At 46.5% G+C, this 18,986-nt stretch overlaps 1 protein-coding gene across 6 annotated transcripts in view; it reads left to right on the top strand.

The window, feature by feature from the left end:
• Positions 1–18,986, top strand: part of EDARADD (EDAR associated via death domain) — an 82,899-nt gene that overhangs the window by 22,652 nt on the left and 41,261 nt on the right. For 4 of the 6 annotated variants that reach the window (XM_079899535.1, XM_079899536.1, XM_079899533.1 and 1 more), the window contains exons 3-5: positions 4,620–4,788; positions 14,986–15,044; positions 18,569–18,608. In XM_079899535.1, coding sequence (XP_079755661.1) covers positions 4,725–4,788; positions 14,986–15,044; positions 18,569–18,608 — 163 coding nt within the window. In that variant the 5' untranslated portion in view covers positions 4,620–4,724. Of the gene's footprint in view, positions 1–4,619; positions 4,789–5,713; positions 5,897–14,985; positions 15,045–18,568; positions 18,609–18,986 lie in introns of those variants that run through there. The other 2 variants (XM_079899537.1, XM_079899538.1) reach the window with 2 other exon arrangements.

The following is an 18,986-nucleotide window of genomic DNA, read 5'->3' as shown; positions in this document are numbered from 1 at the left end:
ATCCTGAGGCTGGCGGAGGATTTCTAGAACAAAAGTGCTTGCTGCCCAGCCTCACCTCTTCCTCTCTCTTTTCCTCTTCCCATCCCCCATGCTCCACCCACAGCATTCTAGGCGTTTTAGCCAAATACCATACTGAGAATCACCCACACTGTGTCATTCCCTTTTGGGGAAACCAAACACAGCACAAAAACTGTGGTTTTCTAGCTCATGTATCTTGATGGATAGATGATTCAAAGTAAGCTGATAGGCGAAGACAAGAGAGATTTAACCTCCTGTAGATAGAAGGGCAGGCATTGCATAAGTGAGAGGTAGAAGACCTTGAAAAACGATTTATGCTTAAATCAGAACTACAATGAGGTACCACCTCACACTGGTCAGAATGGCCATCATTAAAAAGTCTACAAATAGCAAATGCTGGAGAGGGTGTGGAGAAAAGGGAACCCTCCTGCACTGTTGGTGGAAATGTAAGTTGGTGCAGCCACTATGGAGAACAGCATGGAGGTTGCTTAAAAACCTCAAAATGGAGTTACCATATGATCCAGCAATCCCACTCCTGGGCATATATTCAGGCAAAGCTATAATTCAAAAAGATACATGCACCCCTACATTCATAGCAGCACTATTCATAATAGCCAAGACATGGAAACAACCTAAATGTCCATCGACAGATGAATGGATAAAGAAGATGTGGTACATATATACCATGGAATACTATTCAGCCATAAAGAAGAATGAAATAATGCCATTTGCAGCAATACGAATGCAACTAGAGATTATTACACTAAGTGAAGTAAGTCAGAAAGAGAAAGATAAATACCATATGATATCACTTATAAGTGGAATCTAAAATATGATACAAATGAACTTATCTATGAAACAGAAACACACAGACAGAGAACAGACTTGTGGTTGTCAAGGGGGAAGGGGGTTGGGGAGGATGGACTGGGAGATTGGGGTTGGTAGATGCAAACGATTACATATAGAATGGATAAACAGCAAGGTCCTACTGTATAGCACAGTTAACAATATTCAATATCCTGAGATAAACCATAATGGAAAAGAATATTAAAAAAAATGTATAAGCCTGTGCACCACAACTACTGAAGCCTGCACGCCTAGAGTCCAAGATCTGCAACAAGAGAAGCCACTGCAATGAGAAGCATGTGCACCGCAACGAAGAGTAGCCCCCACTTGCTGCAACTAGAGAAAGCCCACACGCAGCAACGAAGACCCAATGCAGCCAAAAATAAATTAAATTAAAAAAAAAAAAAAGAATATATAGGGACTTCCTTGGCAGTCCAGTGGTTAAGACTCCATACTACCAATGCAGGGGGTGCAGGTACGATCCCTGGCTGGGGAACGAAGATAGATCCCACATCCCACATGCCACATGGCGTGGCCAAAAAAAAAAAAAAAAGTATATGTGTGTATAACTGAGTCACTTTGCTGTACAGCAGAAGTTAACACATTGTAAATCAACTATACTTCAATTAAAAAAAGAACTATTTCTGCTTAAACAAATGCACCAGAATGTTGTGCTCCTGTCAAACAGTATTCAAAGCAGCAAAAATGATAATATTTTCCTTAAGTTTTTCAGTCTCTCTGTTAACGTTTTTGAATACATCATTTTTTGTGCATATATGCAAATCTACAAGGCAATCAATTTGTGTGAGACGGTGAATGCTTAAAAAGGCCACAAAAAGACATTTTAAAATTTCCGATTTGAGTTTCCCTCACATTTGGACGAGGATGTAAATTCAACCCTGTAGTAAATTACAGCGTACTGTAAAGATGAAATGGTCTCTTGGCCTGCATTCTCTCCTCGCCGCATCCTATCCTACACACAGCTGCCACACCAATCCTCCAAAAACACCGATTTTCATATGCCACTTTCCAAAAACTAGCTTCCTGGCTTCCTGTTGCTGAAAAATAGCTTCACGTGCTTTTGTATGGCATTCAAGGCTCTCCAGGATATGGACCCTCCCAAACATTTCAGTCCTGCTCATTTCTTTCACCATGCACAGGCCCATCTCCCATACATCCCAGCAAAGGTACCAGGCATCTCCTAGGCTTGTTGGCTCATTCAGCGGTGTCTGGAAAGGCTACTCCTGGGTCACTTGCCAACCCCCAGAGTCAGGAGGCAGGGGTGATGGTGCCACAGCCTGATCACATGGATTGAGAGCGGAATGATGGTTCTCCGGGAGTACACTGGGGCATTACTATGAGAAGTTATGTGGCAAAACAGCAGAGACCCACTACCACTGCCTTAACATACTCTAGACAAACGTTCGCAAATATCTGTTCCAAAAAGGAGACAAATGAACTTACTAACTCTCATTTGCGCCTCTTCCACAACACACAATTCCCCAAGGGTATATCAAGCCAATTCAACCGAGAGACTGTCCCATTCTGGAACATAAGGAGTCTCCTATAATCCTAAATCCATATGCTATCATTGCAGGTCTAACCAGTTTGCTGGGTTCATTTACACACAATGTACAACAACCCTTTGAAATAAGGAAGTATGTGGTTCAACAATATAACTTTTTATCTCAGGTTGCATAAATTTAAGTAACACCCAAAATGATGTAAAATGAACAAAAACAACATATTTCAATGATGAATCAAATAAACTTATGTTTTGAGTTGCTGTTTTCCCCATTTGAAGATAACATTCCTGATCACCGTCATTGTCTGTGAAAAGACACAAGACCAACAGTTTTCCCCCCACTTAAGGCTTTAACCATAGTATCATAAACAAACGTCTCAAAATTTGCATGAAAACTTCCATGGCAAACTGTCAGTCTGAGGGTGGTCACCACCAAGCCACTTGGCTTCCATAGGTCTTTAATCCCTTTCTTCCACACATACCCCTTCCTGTTTTAAACTTTCATTATCTTGGTTCTACAGTGAAAGAGTATCTGCAGATCTCTCTTGACCACACACTCCTAAAAGTCAGGGACTTCTCACTTTGGTTTCCCAGGGCTTGGCATTTTGTTTGGGGCATGAGGGGGCTATCAATCAATCCATTGATCTGTGCTGTACACGAACCCTATAATAAATACTGGTTCATTTCTTATAACAAAGGCAATAGGAGCTTCTCATAATAGACTAAATTCCAAGGAAAGAATGAAGGCAGGAAAGTAGTTGGTTTATTTGTACCTGCTATAAGCCAGGCACTTTTAGGTAATTTTATATATGCAATATTTCATTTAACTTTCACAATCCTACAAATTCTTACAGACTCAAGAGTTTTGAGTAACAAAACTTTGTGTGCTTAAGTGTGCACACAAAGCACACTAGTAACTTTTTGTGCTAAAGTAACACAAACTCATGGTGACGGCCTGTGAGTCAAATCCAGCACATCTGACTCTTTGGTTACCAATTCCCATTTATTGTGATTCCGAGATTCATGAGTTAATTTAGGTGCTATTAAGAAAAGTCAAAAATGTCCATTTTAAAGAGTGTTTTAAAACCCTCTTTGGGTAGCAATAGAAGGAAAAGCAGAAGGACACGGTATGACAGCAAATGGATTGTATGGTAGCCCTTTGGCAACTCCAGTGGATGATAATTGTTTTTAAGTGTCCATCAACAGATGAATGGATAAAGAAGATGTAGCAATATGTACAATGGAATATTACTCAGCCATAAAAAGAAACGACATTGAGTTATTTGTAGTGAGGTGGATGGACCTAGAGTCTGTCATACAGAGTGAAGTAAGTCAGAAAGAGAAAAATACTGTATGCTAACACATATATATGGAATCTAAAAAACAAACAAACAAAAATGGTCATGAAGAACCTAGCGGCAAGATGGGAATAAAGGCGCTGACCTACTAGAGAATGGACTTGAGGACATGGAGAGGGGGAAGGGTAAGCTGGGACAAAGTGAGACAGTGGCATGGACATATATACACTGCCAAATGTAAAATAGCTAGTGGGAAGCAGCCGCATAGCACAGGAAGATCAGCTCCGTGCTTTGTGACCATCTAGAGGGGTGGGATAGGGAGGGTGGGAGGGAGTGAGATGCAAGAGGGAAGAGATATGGCGATAATGTATATGTATAACTGATGCACTTTGTTATAAAGCAGAAACTAACACACCACTGTAAAGCAATTATACTCCAATAAAGATAATTGTTTTTAAATTAGCTTTTTGTAAATTAAAAAGAAGTTCCACTTGCATTACACTTTAGAGTTCACAAAGCACATGGGAAAAATAAGGTAATGACGGCTTATGGTTGCAATTCACAAAAAGTAGGTACAAGGAAATGGAATGAAAGGGAATAATATATATAGTCAATTTTCTTTTAAAAAATTAATGGTGAAGTGTGTTTCTGCCACCCCTCTTCTATCTGATATAATAAAAGTGGGAGTGATAAGACAATTAAGTCAGGGTTTTGAAAAGCAAACCAGCTTCAGAGCAATGCTTGCGCTTGTGTTGCCGACTTGCTATGTGGTTCCTGACAACCAACCTCAGAAATAATTCCATCATCATGAGAAGTACAGAAAGAACCACAAACCAAACCTCAAAAAGGATGCTAAGAGAAAACACCGTTTAAAAAAATTTCCCTTCCTATCAGAAGGCAGACCAAAAGGAAGTTCATCCTTCCACCCACAGATTCCCCAGAGAGCTTTCCACCAGAAGGTCGACAGCCAGCCGGACCCTCGTCTCTGAGCCTCCCGTTTCTTTCATGGCATATTAAGTGCCGATGTGGAGAGTGCCATGGGCCTCAGGACTACTCAACAGAGGGGGAGAGGCACAAAGCACGCCCCTGGTCGCCAAGAGGGTATGTACACACTTGCTGCTTTCCTGCATTTTTCGGAGCTGAGTTTTTAGCCAGAGGCTGCTCCTTCACGATAAACTGACTAAAAGCTATGTTATCTCTTTCAAATCAGTTCCTCTCTTTCAATTCTTATGTGTGAAGACAAAGGTTATTTTAAACCCTTAAGAGATTAATATTAAATTTAAATTGCCTGTAACCCTCGTATAGTAATAGATTTATGGTGGATGATAGGTTTAGTTAAAATATAACATTCTTAAAAATATTCTTAGTGGAAGATTCCAATCTGTGCGCACGTAATTGGTATAAAATTAAAATTTAAAAAATTAGACCTTGGCATTTCCGAGGGAGCCCTAAGCTATTTTTCTAGCGAGGCTGTGCGAGTGTGTGTCAGGCTTCCTCTTTTCACTCCCTTTGTGTTGTAAGTACCCTGGAGGTCATGTAATAACCAATGCCAAAGAAAAATCAAAATAGAAATTATTAGCGTGTGCCATCATGCAGCGGCGTACTCTGCCTAAAGAGCAGGAAACGGTCTAAACATCAGACCGCCGCCAGGCGTCTCAGCACAGGCCTGTGCGCGGAGGAGAGTTGCGGCCGGGCTCAGGGCGAAAGGAGGGAGCCAGGAGAGCGACCCGCGACTGCAGCCGGCTTTTAAGGCTAATAATCGCTTCGCAGCAGGTCCCGGGCAGCACTCCCGCGAGCTCCGCGGCGGGACCTGCCCTGGGAGACCTGGGCGCAGGACTGGAAGGGCGCTCGCGGCGGGTGCTGGCGACTCCGGGGCACCCGGGGACTCCCCGCGCCCTGGTCCGCTGCACCCGGGCTCCAGCTTACGCGTCTGAGGGCGGGGGTTGGAACCGGACGCGCACGGCAGGGGCTTTGCTAATTGCCAAGCAGGAAGTGAGCGCCGGGAAGAGCGGCGGAGAGAGGGGAGGAGCGGGCGGAGGAGGGGCGCGCGGAGCTGCCGAGGTTCGCTCCCCACGCGTCCGAAAGGCAGGGCAACCGAGCCCTGCAACCCGGCTTTCCTCCCCTGTCCCGCCAGCCGCCCGGCCCTGCTCTGGCGCCCGTCGGCCCCACTCCGTCCCCATGGCTTCTCCGGACGACCCTGTGCGCGCGGGTAAGTTGACACCGCGCCGCACCCTCACCCGGAGCGCGGACCGCGGGTCGCTAGATCGCGAGGCATCCGCGTCTGCGGCGGGGCTGTCGGGGCCGAGCTCCCCGCGAGCCCCGAGGGGCGACCTGGGACCACCCTGGACCCTGGCGCCCGACCCGGGTCCGCGCGGGGCCGGACGGGGGACAGCGGCGGCGCCCGGTCCCGGAGGGCGAGGTGCGAGGCTCCCCCCGCGAGCGGCTGCTGGTGGCGCGCGCCCCCCGCGGCCCCTGGCCCCAGTCACCCCCAAGCGTGCCTGAGACGCCCCTTCTCTCCTCTTGCTCTCTCGCCCCAGCGTCTTTGTTCTGCACCGGGGATGCCAGGTTGAAACAAGCCCCTCAAACCTTTTCGGCAGAAAAGAGCGCAAGGGGTGGATTTCTTTCTTTCCTCCCGAGCTCTCCCTTTCTCCCTACTCACGTGCCTTCTCATTTCTCCTCTTCTCTCCTCGTTTCACTTTTATTAAATGGTTTTGTTCTAAATATTGGCCCTCGGAGCTATTTCATAAACTAGTATCCACAAAACCAGGCGGCTGATCCCACCTGTAGAGGCCTTTGGTTAGAATGGCCTCTAGTTTTGTCCTTATCGTTAAATATTTTGTTTGCACCTGAAGCCAGAATCTAGATTTTTCTTTAATCTCACTTGAATTGAAAAACCGTAGAATACTGTGCCTGTTCCTGAGACCAGGCTCTCGATTTTTCTTTAATTTCACTTGAATTGAAAATCTTCCTCCGACTTCACCTTTCAGGAATTCGCTGTCCTTGCTCTCCCATGCCCTAGGCTGATCCAAAGTGAATGTTTGTGGAACATGTGAATGAATGAATGATGTATCCCCCAGAGCACACTGGGGCTTTTTCTAGTTTTGTTGAGGCTGGAAAGGCTAGGGAGAGAGCCAGATATACAGAACCACAGATACCTGCTTAGAGACACGTGTTCCCTATTTTATTTCTTGGGCTTGGGCAGGGCCGGAGCTTGAATATTTTATTGTTCATTTGGGGCTTGAGCAGTTAGGAGAATGAGATAGAAAGTATCTGGAGGTGGGTCAGAAGATTGCTAACTTGGCCTTGTGATGTGCTGGGTCTGGGAGAGTTTCCTGGAGATTTTAAGAAAGATCTAAATTCTCCTTCAAGTGGTTCTTCTTTAAGTGAGGAATGGTAAACATTTTATCCATGGGAGATGGAAGATAAGTAAATGGTTTGGATATCCTTCTCCTCCCCCATATGCATTGTTTGGAAAAACAGAAGGGGAAATTAAGGGAGAAATCCTACCCCTGCCCCCCAGCTCTCACCTCTGCATCCACTTCCTCTTCTGAAAATGTAATTGGCAAGATGCCAAGAGGTGTTAAACTAGATTTTACTAACAGTGGTTTCGCATCTCATTAAATGATCATGGGGAAGGAGATTCAAAAAGATCTTGATCGGGACCCACTGAATGGGGATACATATAAGGTCTGCTTGGGACCCCCAAAATCAATGGCACCAGAGGAGGTGGGTGCTGGGAAACACAGCTTCACGTATAAAAAGCCTCAGTGAGTCAAGAGTGTGATACGGCCACCAGGGCAGCTAATAGGATCTTAGATGACAGTAATAGTACTGCAGGATCTACAAGTCCGGTGATGCTACTTAGCCTGCTTGGCCCAGCCAAAATGGAAGCTCACAACCTGGAACAAAGGGACTAGGAAATCCCAGCACATGTGGCGGGATGAGAGACCTGAGGATATGATGATAGGAGGGCGTCATTTGGAAAGAACCTGTCTCCTTGACTTTGAGAGGTAGAACCCAAACTTGTAGGTGGACTTTTGTTGGCTTCCTACAAAGAGGGGAAGAGACCTCCTGAGTAGAGATCTCCCTCTCACTTGCAGCGATGTTGAAGAACATCTCCAGGCATCTGAAAGATACTCTCATGTCCATTCCCACTCTGGAATTCTATCCATTAGATGAGGGTTCTTCCAGTTTAAAAAAAGATATATAATATCTCCACACTTGCATATAGAAACAAAGGGTTGGACAGAAATATGACCAAAAAAATGACTTCCTCTTTCTAACATCTCATATCATTTCTATAACCTCCAGGACACATCCCTTCCATTTCTGTAATGAAGCCACAAGTGGTGATAATGTGTAAAACTCGTTACGTGGCATTTTCATGTCTCTACCCCAGACCCAGTTACCATGCTGTCTCACCAGATTTCCTGCACTCACCTCCCAGCTGGTATTTCCATACACACTGTCACCTTCCACCAACCTGTACACCTAAAAGTGGCCAGAGTGACCTTTTAAAAACAAGATTAGATCTCGCCATTCCTCTACTCAGAAACCTGCGCTGACTTTCCAGTAAATCCTCAGTCTTTCAGTGGTGTCCATACTCTGTACGTGGGCCTGTAGCTCTCCCTTCAGTCGGCAAGCCTGCTCTTTCTCTTCGTCTGCACTGCAGCCACCCTGCCTCCTCTGTTTCCTTGAGAGCCCTGGACCACCTGCCTCCTGGCTTTTGCACAAGTTGTTTCTGCTGCCTGGAAGGCTCCCTTCACCTCCCCCCAACCCCCGCCAGTCCATTTACCTCCTGCCCACCCTTCAGATTTCAGATCAAAACTGATGTAGATTCAGCTCCATGTTACACAATCTTGGTGCACCCTTCCAGCACCTGTCACCCTTTCTAGCTGTGAAGATTTCACCATTGTCTCTCTCCCCCGTTAGGCTATAAGTTCTTGGACAGAGGGCATGTCTGTTTTGCTTGACCGTTTTTCTCCAACGCCTGGCCCAGTACCCAGCACTTAGTAAGCCCTGGTTAAACACTTATCATCTCAGTAAATGAATGAAAGATATAAAATGTAACCACCTATTCATCAAACTGTGGGCTGAAAAAGCTCTTCCCATGTTGGCATCTTAGGAACTGATTCAGTTAGATATGTTAACTGGGTTTACCTTGTAAAGTTAAAAAAAAAAAAAGATGTTTGTATATCCACATGCATATAACAAAGGTGGGTATCTATTATTATACCGTATGAACTTAATTAAAAAAACTTGCCCTGAGAAAATTTACACTGGCAGGAAAATAGTCATGCTGGTTACAGTGTGACCATCTCATTCCATCTCTACCACTAATAAACCATCCGTCGTGGAATGAGTCAGAATTGCCTGTTGAAAGTGAATAAAATCTGATTCATGTTCATACGTATATTAAGGACAGAAACAAAGAAAGAGGCTTTGAAAGTCGGGAGAGTTGGGGAGATGGTACCGTTCATTGCTTTGCCGCAGTGAGCTAAGTAAGTGCCCTTGGCCAGGGAGCACATCAGCGTATGTTCTGCCTTTGTTCATCCTCGGGGTATTGTTTGCACTGCACACAGGGCTGCTCCCTGGGAGCCCTGGCCCTAGAGACCGGCCCAGGACAGCCCCTTAGGTGGCATCTCACCCCTCATGCAACCCTCCTCCGCGCTTGGACGGGTCTGATGTGGCACCCTGTCCTTCTTGCAAACTCCAGTAGTACCGGGAGCAGAAACCAGGACTGAAGGGGGAACTACTTCGAGCAGCACCCTTATTTGAAAGGCTGGACCAGCCAGTTCATTCACCACATCCACCAGAGAGTGCTGACAGGCTGCGGTTTTCCTTTCTCCCTTTCTCCTTCCCCGTCCCGTGGGTTTTTCCAATGCCCACTTCATTTCTTTCCGTTTCTTACAATGCCTCTAAGTTTTCTTCTCTCCACCCAAGTATTTCCCCCTTGTCTGCATTCCTCTTTCATCCCTTGGTTCATCTCTTCCCTCCCCTCCCCTCTCCCTCAGCTTGGCCATCATCCAGAGAAGTCACTCTAGAGGTACACCTTCTTGATCCCTGGACCTTTCTCAGCTTGTTCAGCCCCTGCTCTGAGGTGCAGGGATGACAGAGCAGGGCTGCTGCCAGACAGAGAAGAAGGTAAACTTAGCAGCCTGTTAGCGCTGCTGCCCTGAGAGCTTCTGTAATCCTGAATACGGTTAGGACTCTAGGGCTTCCTTAGAATCAGTAGTGAAAACAGCTGTAGGTCAAAAGAAAAGCTCAGGTACAAAAAATAATAACAGAGGAAAAATAAATGAACTCTGAAATCACCGAGTTCAAAGAATTGCCTTTACTTTTTCACTAAGAAGCACAAAAAGCCCCACTCTTTTGTTTCCTGATGATCGGGAAAGCCAGGAAGCTCTGACACGCTTCCCTCTTTGTCTCTCTGAAAGGACATCTTTAGAGGAGATCTTTGAACTTCCTTTGAGGAACTGTCTTGAGGAACTATTGGCCCTTATCTAATGTGATTCTTAAAGGGAGAGGTCTGGACGTGACCGTGCTGCTCTTGGGCAGCGTACCCACATCTGTGTTGGACAATCCGAGATCGTTCCTGGTGGAGAGGCTGCCAGGTGCAGCCCACAGTCTCCAGGGCTCCTGGGGATTCTGATTCAGGAGCTGACGAGAGCTGGGTCTTTGAGTGGGTGATGGGTAGGTGAGATTTTGCATTTAGAATTGATGCCGGAATGATGAAAGCTTTAGGGGATGTCGGGTGAATGTCTTTTGCACATGGGAAGGACATGAATTTGGGGGCCAGAGAGTGGACTGTTATGGGTTGAACTGTGCTCCCCACCCCCAAAAAATTTTGTGGGCATCCTAACCCCCAGTACCTCAGAACGTGACCTGATTTGGGAATAAAGTCTTTACAGAAGCAGTCAAGTTAAAAGGAGGTCATCAGAGGGAGCTCTCATCCAATGTGACTGGTACCCTCATAGGAAGGGAAAATTTGGACACAGAGATCCCCCCAGGACAGTCTGTTATCAGGTGGTCAACGCATGAACCACTTCAAGCAACCCGAAGGCAGTGGAAAACGGGTAGATTTTGAAGTCAGAAAGTCCCAGATCCAAATTCTGCTGCTTCCTTTGCCCTGTGACCTTGGGCACTCAGTATGGATAAAGGAGACACTTGGCCCTCTCTCAGGGTTACTGTGAGGATGAAACGGGGCTGTGTGTAAACCAGGCAGCATGGGGCAATGGGGTGGGTGGGCGGGGAGGGGTACTGGGTAAGTGGGAGCTCTAATTGTAACTGGGCTTCCTGTGTTGGAGTGACCTTCACCTGAAGATGCTCTTTTCACCTTTGGGGCCCCTACTTCTCACCACTCATGAACTTTTAAAGCTGGAAGGGCACGTGGAGGCTCTCTGTCCCCCCTCCCCCTGAATATTACAGATGAGGCACCTGAGGCCCAGAGAAACAAGTAACTGCAGCTGGCCTTGCTTGCTCTCCCCAGGGGCCTCCGGGAGCCAGGCCGGGTGCCCTTCCAGCAGCTGAGCGGCATCAGCTCACCATGGGTTTCACTCAGGGCTTTTGAGGACCTCCCCAGAAGATGCTCATGTGAATTAAACATCATTCTCATTGCCATCGTGAGACCCCCTTTGATCAATTACCAGCTAATTTGGGGTGACCTCTGCCTTCTTTAGAGTCACCAATCCAGGAGAATGGAGGCAGCTTTGGGACAGTAGAGCAATAGCCAGCATCAGGAGGAAGGTCCCCACCCACCCTTGGCTGAGCTGCCGGCCTTGCCACCTCGGAGCTCGCACGATCCCCCTTTCTGTTTCGGCTTCTTCGTGCCCCATCTGATATCAGAGCCTTGCCTAGAGGCCCAGCCTGCTGTTACCTGGGGCCTGTAAAAATAAACATTTTAAAGCTTCTGAGTAAACTATTTGATTTCATACTAATAATGTTGTAAACACGTGGCTCGAAGAGCTCTCAGAAATACTTGAGGACAACTGCTTCTAGGCTAGTCTCCAATAACCAGGATCAGCCCTCCTCCAAATAACCTACACAACACGGGCCTGGGAGAACAAAGGTGTTTCTGCGTGAACTACAGCGAGGGCCGGGGGAAGGCCCGGGATCAGGTAGAACAAGTGGAGAGACAGCGTGGGCCTGGGTCTGTGAGCGGATTTGGCAATAACACGTAAGGAAGAACTTCATCCCCAGCCTGGGCTACGTCAGAAGCTGATACAGTCACAACCGTGCGAATGAAAATAATAAAAGACCTGAAAGTGCCTCTAAGACTGGTCCTAAACCTCTCCTGATCGCCTAAGCCTTTCCTCATTGCCCTCTCACTTTGCTGTTGTGCTTCAGAAAAAAAAAAAAAAAAAAAACCCTAAATTCTCTGTGCCCTTCCCATCTTAAGTTCCATCTATTCTCAGAGGTTTCAGACCAAAGCAAGAGACTTTGGGCCTCCAAACACTTGTGGTCCTGTTCACCCCATCACCCTCTGAGGCACAGATTCTCAGGGGGAGTCGTTCCCAAACCTGACCTGACCAGAATAATGATGATCAGCTGGGTGTGGGAACCAGCCACGTGGACCCGCTCCTGTTACAGAGGAAGAGCCAGAGGCCGGGAACACTTAACATGAGTCATCCAAGGTCATACAGCTAGACTTATTCAAGGTCAGGCCACTAGGTCTCAGCGGTGTGGCGGTGAGGACCCAAGGCTTCTCCTCCCAGGCCCTGTGTGCCTTCCCTTTAACTGTCCTGTTTGCTTTCTCACTGCTGCTTTTGGGGGTAATTCTGCCTTTCCCAGCTATCTCCTCCATTTTCTTCCTCTTCATCTTTTTCCTTCCTCGCGTACTAATGTCTCTGTAGGAAACAGGCCTAACTTGTCATAGACTTGGTGGGCAGTAGCTGCACAGGATTCCTATTAAAATTCCACTCCCCTAGTGGAGGTAAGCTTGTAAAGTATTATCATCCAGAAAATGCCCTGGTGGTCCAGTGGTTAGGACAACACGCTCTCACTGCTGAAGGCCCAGGTCCAATCCCTGGTTAGGGAACTAAGATCCCACAAGGCCGCGTGGCCAAAAAAAAAAGTTTTATCATCCAGATACACTTTGGTGAAAATTAAGCGGTTGAGACTAGGCTGTGATAGGAGGGAAGGAAAGGACTGGAGGCTACTCATGGTGGCTTCTACTACCCGCTCCCCAGCCAGGAGCGAGACATGAGAAGGATAGAAAGGAAAAACTGGAAAGCCAAATGCAGGTGTCCAGCTGGATCTATTTGAAGTATGCTCATGTGTCCCGTTCTTTTTCATCTCTAGGCCTTCGCCTATGCTGTTCCCTCTGCCTAGAATGCTTTTCCCTCCCTGACTTCTCCTGGCTAGCTTCAACTCATCCTTCTGGACTCGTGTCGTCTCCTCTATTGGCTCCTCTCTACCCTCTCTTCACTCCCCACCAGACACCCCAGGCTAGGCTTGTGTTCCTCCTGTGTTTCCATATCATTCTGCATTTCTACTGTCTTAACACCAAATGCTCTGTATGATAATTGCCTTCTCCTTTCCTTGGGCAGCAGGAGTTCTGTAAACTCAGGGTGGAGTTAGCAACACAACTTGTTCTTATTTTCTTTACATTGACTTAAATCCAGGTCTGAGTCTGTCATCTACTGGGCTGGCAGGAAATTCCATTTCAGTCCAAACTGGGGCCTGGCCCCTTCCTTAGGGTCATATAGGAACCTAAGAGGATGATGTGGTGCTTGGAAAAAGCAGGGCCTTGAATTTTTAGTGCATCCGGGTGGGCTTGATGTCCTTGTTGTCCAAGTCTGAGAAGACTCTTGAGGTCCAGGAGCTCTCTGTTTCTCTTGCAGACCCAAATCGCGGGTTTGTTTCTCTGTGGGGCTGGGAACCCTGGGACCCAGGGGTTAGCCCCCTCTGTGCATTCCCTGCTGTGGTCTTGCCACCTCTGGGCTCTGCTAAGGACCACGGCACAGTCCCCACTCGTGGAGCTGCAGTGTCTGTCCCCTGCTCCATGGGGGGACACTGGCAAAAACTCTCTCCTTTTGCCCCCGCTCCTCTGGGCCACCTCCTTTAATCTCTCCAGTGACTGTAGCCTGTCATAAAACAAAGAGATGTTCCCTTCACACTGCTTCTCCTTTGGGCATTGTCAACACCTGCGGGGAGAGAAATGTGAGAAGTCTGGACACATTCTCGGATGGGAAACATCTGGGGAGAACAAACAAATGATCTCCATAAGTGGACCTGTTTTGTTGGTTTGGATCCCCCAAGGCATTCCCAGGACCTAGTGCCTGGGCCACAGTATGTACTTAATGAAGATTTGGGAGCAAAATGAAAGCTGAATCTCGATTGGCCCAAGGCTGGCCACTTAGGGCTTTGCAGGTCGTGTGGTGACTGCACAAAATACCGAGGATCCCATTCAGACAGATGTGGTTGTCGAGCAAGATAGTTTTCTGGCAGATGTTTTGTAAAGTGTCTTGGAAAGGGGGAGCTTTTTTTTCTAATTTTCTTGCTCAAAGTTATAATCAGATCGTTGCCGACCTGGGTCCTTGGACTCTTTAATCAATAGAAATTGATAAGAGACCAGACGAGAAACTCAGGCAATGCTTTATTGGGACTCGTGCTGCAGCATGAGAGGTAAAAACAAGAAACAGGAGCCCTTGCTTGCTGTCCTGGGGGGGCGCGGTGAGCTGGGGTGAGGGTGGGAGCGGATTGGTGGGTCAGGCCTGAGGTGTGGCTTAGGTGGCCTGCCCACCCCCTTGGTGGTGCTGTGTGCAGGGGTCACGTGCAGTACCCTGCTTTTGCTCCCGGCACCTCAGAAATGGCAGTTGGTTTGTGCCCTTTTTGTATTCTTTTCTGTATGTTGTTCATAATTTGCCCAACGGCACTTGCATGCAGTTATTTTTAGTCTTTTATAGTTTCTTTGTACTCTGTTGCTTGAGGAGATGTTTGTCCAGGTGCAAGCGCTCCAGTAAAGGGTCCCAGGTCCCAGCCTGTCTCAAAATCCAGTCTGCAAAAGAGTCATTAATATCACGTTCACCTAATTTGTAGTTGTTTGTATACCTCTGAGTATTTGTAGATATTTATAAGTAAACTGTTCCAAAATATTTTTTAATGTAGTTTATTCGTCATCATCACTTTCTTGATGCAGCCTGAACCCATTCCTTCTTATTTTGTCTCCACTAATGACTGAAAGTAAGCTTTTCTCCAAACTGATTGGGGTAGCTTGTGTCTATATGAAGACAGTTATCAAAGGACACACTGTGCTTCTGAGTTAAAGAAAATGCTCTCTATTTGTTCTCTTTACAGATCATTTGACAAAGGAGCCAGTGGAAGACACAGACCCTAGCACTATATCCCTTAATATGGTAGGTTACAACTTTTACATTAATGGTGATGGTGATGACTCCTGGTTTTCCTTCTTCCCCTTTGTTATTTCTTTATATTTTTTATTACTTAGTACTTACATGAAATTTGAAACCCTAAAATAAGGTTTTCCAAGATAAATTTCTTTCTCATGATATTTCTCTGTGACATAATAAACTTGGGGTTTCTCCAGGTTAAAAATGGTGTTAGACTCTGTTTTCATTTTGCACATATCAGAAGTGGTCTTCTTAGGTTACGTGAGGTCTTTATCTGCTTGTCTGCTTTTAATACTATTTTTAATTACCAATTCTTCAGAAATCAACATATCTAACTTGAGATCGAAAGAAAAAATAGGACAACCTTAAAGTTAAAGGCGGCCTGCTCATGTGTCAGATGGGCATACGCTGTTGATTTACCTCTGTTACCACTTTTTTTTCTTTTAATTTTTGAAATTTATTTTTGGCTGTGTTGGGTCTTCGTTGTTTCACGTGGGCTTACTCTAGTTGCGGAAAGCAGGGTCTACTCTTTGTTGCGGTGCACAGACTTCTCACTGTGGTGGCTTCTCTTGTTGCAGAGCACGGGCTCTAGGCATGCGGGCTTCAGTAGTTGTGGCTTGCGGGCCCTAGAGCGCAGGCTCAGTAGTTGTGGCGCACGGGCTTGGTTGCTTCGTGGCACGTGGGATCTTCCCAGACCAGGGCTAGAACCGGTGTCTCTTGCATTGGCAGGCGGATTCTTAACCACTGCGCCGCCAGGGTAGTCCCTCTTCTGGCTTCTGATGGTCGTTGGTAGTTCTTGGTGTCCCCTGGCTTGTAGCTGCTTCGCTCCATTCTCTTCCTTTGGTGGCACGTGGCCGTCTTCTCCCCGTGTGTCTGTGTCTTGTTATCTCTTCTCCTCTTACAAGGACGTCTGTCCTGTTGGATTAAGGGCCTACCCTACACCAGTATAACCTCATCTTAAGTAATTCTATCTACAATGACCCTATTTCCAATGAGGTCACAGTCTGAGGTACTGGGGGTTAGGACTTCGAGGTATTTTTGGAGGGGACACATTTCAACTATAACATTCCTTCCAGGATTAAATACATGGTCCTTGACATGGCAGATGAGGTCCTCCATGACCATGTCTCAACATCCCCCTGATGAGCCAGTTGTGTGTAGCTATTTGCTGCTCCACAAATGCCCCACGCCCTCCCCACCCCCCGTCCTGGGATACCCATAGTGCTGGCCCCTCCCTGCTTCCTCACATAATGAACTCCTATGCAACCCGCCACTCAGCCCAGGTGTTCCTTATCTGGGAAGGCTTCTCAGCCTTGGGGCCTTCGGGTGCTGCCTTATCCATAGTCCCTACTTTTTTCTTTTTTCTTTTTTTTTTTTTTTTTGCGGTACGCGGGGCCTCTCACTGTTGTGGCCTCTCCCATTGCGGAGCACAGGCTCTGGACGCGCAGGCTCAGCGGCCATGGCTCACGGGCCCAGCCGCTCCGCGGCATGTGGGATCTTCCCGGACCGGGGCACAAACCCGTGTCCCCTGCATCGGCAGGCGGACTCTCAACCACTGCACCACCAGGGAAGCCCCATGGTCCCTACTTTTTATCGCATTGTGTGGGAATTATTTGCTTGCCTGACTTCCTGCGAGGCTGTGCTGACCGTCTTCCCATATGCAGAGTGGGGCACGAAGCAGGCAGCAGTGTTAAATGAGCCAAGCTTCCCGAGATCCTAGAATGGCAGCCTTCCCAAATCCCTTTGCCTCCTTTGCAGGGTCTTCCATGGAAACTGGCTCCATTATTTCGTGTCCAACCCTGTCTTCCTTTTCCACCTCCAGCATGCATCCATCCTACAGGCTGGCCCATCTTCCAACCACCTGGCCTTGCTCCTCCGTGCCCAACATCTGCAATCACCATGCTCCTTTCTCGCGGTCCTCTGAGTCCTGGGCATTCTCTAGGCCCATCTCAACTGTCAGTCTCTCCAGGAAACCTGCACTTGTTCGTTCATGTAGTCTGAACAGAGTCAAAATCTGGGGATGCACAGATCATGGTCCCTTCTCTTGAAACACTCACAGTCTATCTGAGGAAATAGACAAATACTTTGAAAAGAGCCCGAGAAGCACTATGGTACAGATGTGTTTTCCATGCTCTGGGGAGCAGAGTATGGAGAAGGATTTAGTCTGGGGGAAAAGTATTTGATTTTTAAGTTCCCTGTGATTGATGATTGATTGATTGATTGATTTCTTTTTTCACTCAGGATTGTGGTTTATTACAGCAAAAGTATTCAGATTAAAGTCAGCCAAAGGAAGAGGGGCATAGGACAGGGCCCAGGAAAGTTGCAAGCATGGAGCTTTCAGCTACCCTCTGTCAGTGACGTTGTGTTTACTTGTCTCAGGAATGATGTTTGATGATACACACAGAGTATTGACAACCAGGGAAGCTCACCCCACGCTTGGGGTCCAGAGTGTTATTGGGGCTCAGTCATGTAGACACGCTTGACCACCAGTGTGTCTGACCTTAGACTCCAGCCCCTTCACAGGTTGAACTGATACCGTAAAGACGATTGATTGATTTCTTTTGTGGAAAGGGGTTGGAGGCTTCTAGAAGGTTCTGAAACTTTACTGCCTAGCTCCAAGGAAAGGCGTTTAAAACAGAATCCCTGGTTCCACATTTGTTTCTTTTCCTCCTCTGTCCAAGGAAGATAGTGATGAGACTTACAGGAGAGTTGGGAGGTACAGCTATTTTTTTTTAGGCTGGAGGACTATAGACCCAAAGGCCCAGATGCAGATGATGGTGGGAACTGAGCCGGGGTCAGAGGACAGGCTAGGGAGATTGGGTGCATCCCCACTCCTCTCATGGAAGTCTTTAGAAAATGACTACATTGTATAATCTGCAGTAGAAGCTTCCAGAAGCTTAGATACCTGCATATTTGTCGGTACCAACAAAGAAATATGTGATTATAAGAGCATTTGCTATTTTGAATTCCCTGTAACAGTACTGCCCTCAACTAAACCATTGGGGAATTGTGCATAATTGTGCATAATGGGTAACTAATTTGTAGATCTTCGTGCAATTAATGGGATAGTTACCTTTTGACTCCTGTCCTAGTCAACCCGTGACAGAGCTCTCCAATTGTGAGTACTGCCCAGAACACATGCTTATTGGCCCGAATGAATGTCACAGAAATGGTGAGAAGAGATGGATCTGTCCCCATAATTCACTAACAGAAATGTCCCTCAATTTTGAGCTGCAGGAAATAGAAGAGCACTGCAGAAAAGAGAGGAAGTGTGGTTTAGTGGTCAGAGCTGAAGGCTTCTTCTGTTTCATGTTCCAGCATTAACTTCTCATCCACCTTGGTTTCATTTCTATAAAATTGAGAATGAAAGCAAGCAATGGGTCAGGCATATTGATAAATCCAAGGCTAAAAACTTGCAAGGATTTAAATTAAAATCATGACTTTCCCAAGACAAAGCTTTCTCTTCACTTTGATCTTATAACTGACTACGGTGTTTAAAAATAACACTCCTCTTTTGTTGGTCTCTACAGTCAGACAAATATCCCATTCAAGACACGGGACTCCCTAAAGGTATGTACAGTTAAAGTAGCAATTTAAACTTGTGATTACTTTCGTACCTTGAACAAAGCACTAGTCAAAGTAATTTTTCATTTTTTAAAATTGTAAAACAGAAGCATACTGATAATTTAGTGCATGATTTGACCTTCTCTGGTATGAATTTTCTTATTAAAATGTAGAAATTATTTTATAGCAAATTATACATCAGATTCCTATGGTGTTTTTTAACATGCATAAAATGAAGAAAGCCAGGACTGTGGGTTGCAAGTGTCAGAAATGTAGCTCAAATTAGTTTAAAAAGGGGGGCGGGACCTGGTGGCTTAGAGTCTTTGGGTGCTGCTAAATCCAAGCATTTAAACGATGTCTCAGGCTCAGCCCCCCACTCCCCCC

The sequence above is a fragment of the Stenella coeruleoalba genome (assembly GCF_951394435.1).
Source record: "Stenella coeruleoalba genome assembly, chromosome: 16".
Classification (NCBI taxonomy): domain Eukaryota; kingdom Metazoa; phylum Chordata; class Mammalia; order Artiodactyla; family Delphinidae; genus Stenella; species Stenella coeruleoalba.
Note: the sequence above shows the minus strand (reverse complement) of the source record. Positions and strands in the feature narration are given on the sequence as shown.